This window comes from Benincasa hispida, chromosome 11 (assembly GCF_009727055.1).
Source record: "Benincasa hispida cultivar B227 chromosome 11, ASM972705v1, whole genome shotgun sequence".
Classification (NCBI taxonomy): Eukaryota; Viridiplantae; Streptophyta; class Magnoliopsida; order Cucurbitales; family Cucurbitaceae; genus Benincasa; species Benincasa hispida.
The window spans coordinates 22,443,430-22,450,752 of NC_052359.1; the positions used below are offsets into that span (position 1 = coordinate 22,443,430).

The 7,323-nt window shown below is 35.7% G+C and overlaps 1 protein-coding gene across 1 annotated transcript; it reads left to right on the forward strand.

The window, feature by feature from the left end:
• Positions 1-509: 509 nt before the first annotated feature.
• Positions 510-7,123, forward strand: LOC120091707 (protein root UVB sensitive 6). The gene is made up of 13 exons (XM_039049818.1): positions 510-1,118; positions 1,592-1,690; positions 1,924-2,037; positions 3,308-3,379; positions 3,482-3,592; positions 3,664-3,783; positions 4,555-4,656; positions 4,750-4,822; positions 4,985-5,068; positions 5,301-5,365; positions 5,448-5,549; positions 5,629-5,808; positions 6,448-7,123. The coding sequence occupies exons 1-13, from the start codon at positions 774-776 to the stop codon at positions 6,505-6,507; spliced, it is 1,527 nt and encodes a 508-aa protein (XP_038905746.1). The 5' UTR covers positions 510-773; the 3' UTR covers positions 6,508-7,123.
• Positions 7,124-7,323: the final 200 nt, after the last annotated feature.

The window sequence follows — 7,323 nt, forward strand, 5'->3', positions numbered from 1 at the left end:
CGAAATTATTGAATTTCCACCGAGGATGCGTAAACAACCACAAAACATAAATTATTGACCACAACAACATGCAAATAACAACTACAGCAAATTTATAAAAGAGAATATCGCTACACTTACCTTGTTTTTCTTGAATGTATGCAAAAAGATGAGACTTGGCGATTTTGAGGTCTGCTAAACACTAGGAAAAATTTTGAGGACATATTCATAAAATTCCTTTCCTATCAATCAAGGCCCGATCTCACTCGAGAAGAGAGAAAAACTGGTTATTTTTTTTAGAAAGATATTGTAACAAAAGTATGGGGTGGAAAAATTGAACTTCAAACCACAAGTTTGATAATATAAGCATTATGTCCAATTGAGCTTGACTAAAAAAAAATTAACATCCCACCAAAGAAATAAAAAAGGGTTGTTCATTAGAATTTAATCACAGAAGACTTTAGAAAGAAGATGGCCCCACAATCCCCACTAGTATAGAGCGAAGGACAAGTACCACAAATCGTAGAGGATAGAAATTTGCATTGACAAGGACGGAGAAAAAAGTTTTTCTTCCATTTTTGCCACCTCTCTGTAGCGGTTGCCAATTGTTTCAGGCCACCTTCTCCACTTTTCTTCCTTCCTTCTCATGGTTTCCTCCGTCAATCCCAATGCTTCCTCTTTGAATTTCTCGTTCCATAATTCAACCCTTTTCTTCTTCTTCCTTCCATTTGCTTCTTCCTGATCTCTCCATCAAGTTTCTTTCAAACCCTTTTCGTTTTTGATTTCTTGTTTCAATGGCTCCGATCAAGCTCAAGCAATCCCCCAATTCCGCTGCCAAATCTGTTGCTTCTTCCACTGAAGCGCGCATTCTCGTTCGGGAAACTCTGCGCATTAGTGCTAGTTTGGCTTCTGTTCCTCCTGTTGATTCTGTCCCCCCGACGCTCTCCCTCGCTGGGCCACAGGCGAGGAACCTTGGTATTGTGGAGAATCAGTTTCTTGATTCCAGTTTGAGGTTGATTTGCTGCGAGGAAATCGATGGCCGCAGGTGGAATTATGTTGCTGATAATGAGCCATCTGGAAGGTCGAAGAACGCCTCGATCCGCGCTGTTTGTTTGCAAACACCGCAAGCTCCTATTGATGTTAGTGTTTACATTATGTTTATATTACCAATTAAGTACCTGATTTTGTTTGTTTTGATGCTTGACTGAGAATTTTGCTTAAAATGTCTGCTACTCCCGCCCATTTCATTCAAGTATTGTGCCTGGTTTAAAAACAGCTACCTAATCTTTGGGGAATTATTTCTCAGAACCCGTATTTGTTTCTGTGGGTCTTGGTGGGTTTTTCTGTAATTCTCTTGAGAAAACAAGAACTTGGTTGTTGTTCTTTTACTTTGAACATGCATTAATTGTTTTGCTTCATTAAGTACTTCTATTCTAATTCTATCACTTATTCACACTATTGTTCGAAGGAACTGCAAAAACTTTTTGCGATGGTGAATCAGTTTACAGTATTTGTCTGTTAACAGGAAATTGACTTCTCTTCTTTTGATCAAGAGGAAGATAAACTTTCTTCCAAATTTATTGTTGTTGTGATCGGGTAATTTGTGATACAGGAGATGATGTCCTTCATAAGATCCTATGTAGTCCCAGAAGGCTTCCCCGATAGTGTTACCCCTTCATATGTACCTTACATGACGTGGAGAGCTTTGAAGGTATGGGTCTAAATTCAGAAAAATATTGTAGGCTTGAAATTATCTTATATTTAGCCGGTCAGTGTAAAAAGTTAGTTTATTAATTATTACTTGGAGGGAGAGAAAGCTGATATGAAAAGGTAGCAATTAGCTAGTATCAATGTCTCTCCTAAGAAAAAAGAAGAAAAATATTCAGCTTCTTTCTATACTCGTAAATCAGAATGCTTTGGTAGTGATGGCTTGATTTATTGCAGCACTTCTTTGGTGGAGCAATGGGTGTTTTCACAACACAGACACTACTAAACTCTGTTGGGGTCGCCAGAAATAAAGCTACTCCTGGTGCCATTGCTATTAACTGGATTCTCAAGGTAACAGTCTCTGGCAATGCTGTTGTAATTTCTTGATTAGAAACATAGCTTTGTTCCTGCAACTTATGTGCTCAAAAGTGGATCAATATATCTAAGTGTGCACACTTATCGGCAGAGTAGTTTTGTTCTTTTCATTTAGCTTTTGTAAGTACTAAATATGCTTCAGATGCTTAAATTGATCAACGCTTATACTTCATACATCTCCCTTCTCTTAGAAAAATTGAAACTTTATGAATTGAAATTTATTCCATTTGTCATAGTAGAAAATTTTCTATTTCCAGTGGTGCTTGCCATTTGCCAATGGCAATTTAGTATTTTCCTTTCCTTTCTTTTCTTTTCTTTTTCCTGAAAACCACACTTCCATTGAGAAAATATAGTGAATCTATGCTATGGTATTGATCTCGGCTATGTTGTGCCATCATTCTTGTATATCCATGTATGCAAGTTTTCATGGCGTAACTAGCACTTGAGTTATGCATGGACCAGCTTGCAAGCATATTCGGGGAAAAAAAAAAAAAAAAAAAAAACAATTATGACATGAAGTAGCTGAGGGTGGCCACATGTATCTTGCTGCGGACTATGGGGAGAGATAAAATTGTAGTTCCAATTTTGATGTGATAATTTTCTCAAAGAAGCAATTGACATTTTAGGTTGTAATCAAACTACTAAGAAGTTTTCACATGTTTTCAAAGAAGGTCAAAAGCAACGTTGAATGTGGTGGGTTAAGATCTTCGTCTTTTCTTTCTGAACATTGAGGGTTTTTATTTCAAATTCCTTCTGGGATGGTTAAAATTTCTTTCAAATTCCTTTTGGTTATTTGATTGCTTTCTTCTTTTATTATATAACATCAAGATTATGAAGTGCTTGGAGAGTTCCTCCTCCATCCACCTTTTAGAGAGAAGGGTCGTTCTCTGTGGTTTGTCGGGGTATGCTGTGTTATAGGACCTTGGGAGAAGAAATATAAAATTTTTTAGAGGTGTGTAGAGGACCTTGGTGAAGTTTCAGTCCCCCGTGGGCTTCGATTTTGAAAACATTTTGTAAAACCTCTTTAGGCAACATGTTATTTGGTTTGTCCCCCTTTCTTTAGTGGGCTTAGTTTTTTGTATGAACTTGTATTCTTTCATTTTTTCCCAATGAAAGTAGAGGTTTCAATACAATATATACATACTCGCAGCACTTCATAATCTTGTCTTGCCATTCATTATATCTTTTTCACATTTTACTTGTGCAGAATTGAATGAACTGACTAAGTTGTAGCATTTCTTTACAGGATGGCGCCGGTCGTGTTGGTAAAATGCTATTTGCTCGACAAGGGAAAAAGTTTGATTATGATCTCAAGCAGGTAAATTTTATTTACTAGTTTCCACAGAAAAGCTTGCTCATTATTGTGACTATCTTTAATTTTTGTTAAAGATCTGTCTTCTGAACACTACAAGGGCTGCAGCTACGTTTTGCAGGTGATCTCCTTATGGAGTTGGGTGCTGGGGTTGAGCTGGCAACTGCAGCTGCACCACACCTTTTTCTTCCTCTGGCTTGTGCTGCTAATGTTGCAAAGGTTTAACTGTTTCTTTGTACAGTGCAATAGTTTAGCTGTTATGAAATCTCATTTCATTACTTGCTTTGTAGAACGTTGCAGCTGTAACATCAACGTCAACCCGCACTCCAATCTACAAAGCCTTTGCAAAAGGAGAAAACATTGGAGATGTCACCGCTAAAGGAGAATGTGTAGGAAATATAGCAGATCTGGTATAGTTGAGCCCTCTCTTTGGACTCTGACAAAGTAGATAGTTTACGTTTGACAGAATTGGGCTAATTCTTAAGAAAATTGTTTTTATTCTTACTTCTTACTAAAGCTGAAATTATAAATGATGCAAGGTCTCAGACAAAAAGTTTCTTCTTTTTTATTGATCTGCTTTGTGTATTCAAATATGATCTTCAGGTGATATGCACAGTCGCAAGTCTTTAAGGAATTACTGTTTTCCCCTTTTTCTTTTTCTTTTTCCTTTTAATTAAATAATATAAAACAAAACCCATCATGATATATAAGTGATTATAGACGTACAGAGTCAGGGAAGATCCTTGGCTTCCCCAGAAGTTTATTTGCACTAACGATTGCTTGATAAAATAGAAAATGATCTTTTTTTTTTCTTGTTCAAAGAATAAAAGTAAATATGAATTCCCATCGCCCCACTAAAGCAAAAGGAGAAAAATCTTTGCATGGATTCCTGGAAGTGTCCTAGTCATCAGAAGAAAAAATTGGATATTCTACCATTTCTTTAGCGGTTTTATAAAAATAATGTGGCATGATATTGTTTTGAAATACTAGGTTCTTTTCAGATATTTCTACGGTATTTTTTCACGTCTAATAATGTTGTAATGCACAGAGCTTTATTTTATTTCATCTTGATGTATGGTTTATGTATAATTGCTGTATGCTTTATGTTGATTTATGTCATATGAGATGATTAATTAAGTTTTAGATGAAGCTGATGGAAGTTTCAATTATGTCTTGTGAAGCTAGGAACCGGACTAAGCATAATGATTTCAAAAAGAAATCCATCTTTGGTTACTACTTTTGGTCTCCTTTCATGCGGGTATATTTTCAGCTCTTATCAAGAGGTAAAGTTGGTTTTTCTTTTCCGCACGTCTCATTTCTCTTGATTACGGAATTTCTTTTAGTCATTCTAGTTTTACATATGCAATATTTTTCAGGTCAAATCCGTTGTGTTGCACACATTGAACAGAGCGAGATTTAATGTAGCAGTAGAGTCATTCATCAAGACAGGTGCTTTAAGTGTTAACCGATATTTCAGAAAATGGAAGGAGAGAGAAAGATGTTCTCAATCCTTAAATTCCTTTTCTAGTTGCTTAAACTTTAGCTAAAAGAATAAAGGACATTTCTTTTTCTTAACGTATATATAAAACCGTGTCTTATGTTTGTTTGCAGGGCGAGTACCCTCATTGCAGAAGGGGAATATGAATGAAAGAATATTAAGTTTCCCCTGGCTAAAGGAGACTCCTGTAGTTCTTGGTAAATATTTCATCCTCCAAACATATACATGCATTTATTTCATTCCTCTGATTTGAAGTTACTTTCTCATTAAGATAAATGTGGCGTGAGTGTTTATACTCGATCACATTAAATGCAAACAAGCAAAAATTCAAGTATCTCCACATAGTAGATCAAAGTTGTGTGTGTATTTGTTGTACTTGTCTTCTTTTCACATGGTTGGAGCATGTAAAATTATTTCAATTTTTGGCAGGACCAAGATTCAAAGATGCATTCCAAGATGCTGGTTCATATCTTGCCATAGAGCCTTTGTTTGATGTATGTGATATCTCATCTCATTATTGGATCACTGTTATTCTTTTATTTTAATTACTGATATTTTTCTCTTGATGGGTAATAGAGAGAGAACTACATTGTGACATACAATCAAACTAAGGGTAAGGTATATGCATTACTCAAAGATCAAGCGAAGTCAGATGATATCCTAAAAGCTGCTTTCCACGTAAGACCACGGTTTGTTTTTGTTGTATATTTTTGCCTCCCACAATTTTCTTCTTGTGATGTAAGTTACTTTTCTACAGGCTCATGTGCTCTTACATTTTATACGCTCATCATATGGGGCTCAGAACTCTTTGCGAAAACAAGGTGATGCCTTTTCAAATTCTAAGCCCACTACAACCAATCTTGAGGGAGAAATTGCCGCATCATGTAAAATGGTCGCAACCTCTTATGAGATTTTCAAGAGTAAAGCTTCAGAGCAGGTAGGAAAATGAGCATGCTTCTTTTTTTGCTTGTGCTGCATCACTTACACCTATTATTAAAGGACATAGAATATAGAATTAGCTAGCAGTTCTGTTTTTCCTGATGATCTGGTGAATAGCAGTGTTATTCAATTCTATGGTTGGTTTGACATGCCTACTAGTTTAAACACTTTTTAGAATAATATTCTTTTTGGAACTCTTTCATTAAAATACCTTAGTTTAAAAACTTATGTGTTTGGTTACATCTGAAAGGTGATTTTAATCAAAATTTTGTTTGGTTGCACAAAATGATTCCACAAATATCAAATTAGCATAAATTTAATCCAAACACACTCTAAGCCTTAGTTGTACTTGTTAATCATGCAAAACGAAATAACTTGAATGGCTAATGTACTCTTGTTAAAGCAAACCTACTTTGTCCAATTCATTCTCCAGTTGAATTATGTTTCTGAAAATGTTTGCAGCTCTTTAAATCCTTAGTAGCATCATCAGTTGTTACAATCCAAATAAAACATATTTTTTTAGTTTCTTAGGTCTTAACTGACCTCCGTCATTGCTTTCCTGAATAACATAATGATCAAGTTATCAAGTAATTTATTATTATTATTATTATTATTATTATTATTTGCGTCTTGGCAGGGATGGGTGATGGCAGAATCGCTGCTCAATCCTGGTAAAGCTCGATTATGTTACAGATAAAAAAAAATGGCCAACATGCGTAGTTTCATCATTGCAGCAGATAATATCTCATAGATACAAAGGCTTGGATCAGATAGCCATTGATGGGATGATGGGGAATATCAAGTCTCTTTGATTCCTGAAGATCCTTGTCCGAGCCCAGCCGGTTGCGCTCCGGTTGATAGGTAAAAAACAATGGTCCAATTAAGGGTTCGAGTCTCTATTGAAATGGTAACAAATACAGTTTGAAGTGTAACAATAGGTAAGTTTAATGTATATGTGCCTTTCCAGGTATCTCTTTGTTTGCTGTTAGCATTTATGGTTATTCTTATTAAATTTTGTTGCAAGTATGTTTTTCCCACCGAGTATTTTTGCATAGTACATATATCTTAGGCTCCTTCCGTATTACTTGATGATGCGTTTCAACTCTCACTCCCATTCCTCTCATTAGATTTATGGTAGCTGGAGGATTTGGTAATCAGCTGTACTTTTTATTTCTTCTCTCTGTTTTTTTTAATACAATAGATATGGGGGGTAGGGATTTGCTGTAATTGGCTGTACTTGTCAGCTGCCATGTTGATAATTTCAGAACATTTAGAGAGCTTATTTCATAATGTTTGATTACAACTTTCAAGAATTTCAGCCTCTAACCAAGATGTTTGCACTAATCTCGTTGATGTTCATATGTACGTGTGCGCCTATGAAGCACATATATTTTATGTGAGGCAAAGAATCAATATCAGACATGTATCAGATATTGATATTATCTGATATTTTTGGATGCTTGTCAGATATGTATTTGACCCGCGATTTGATGTATCTATTTCTACGTATACT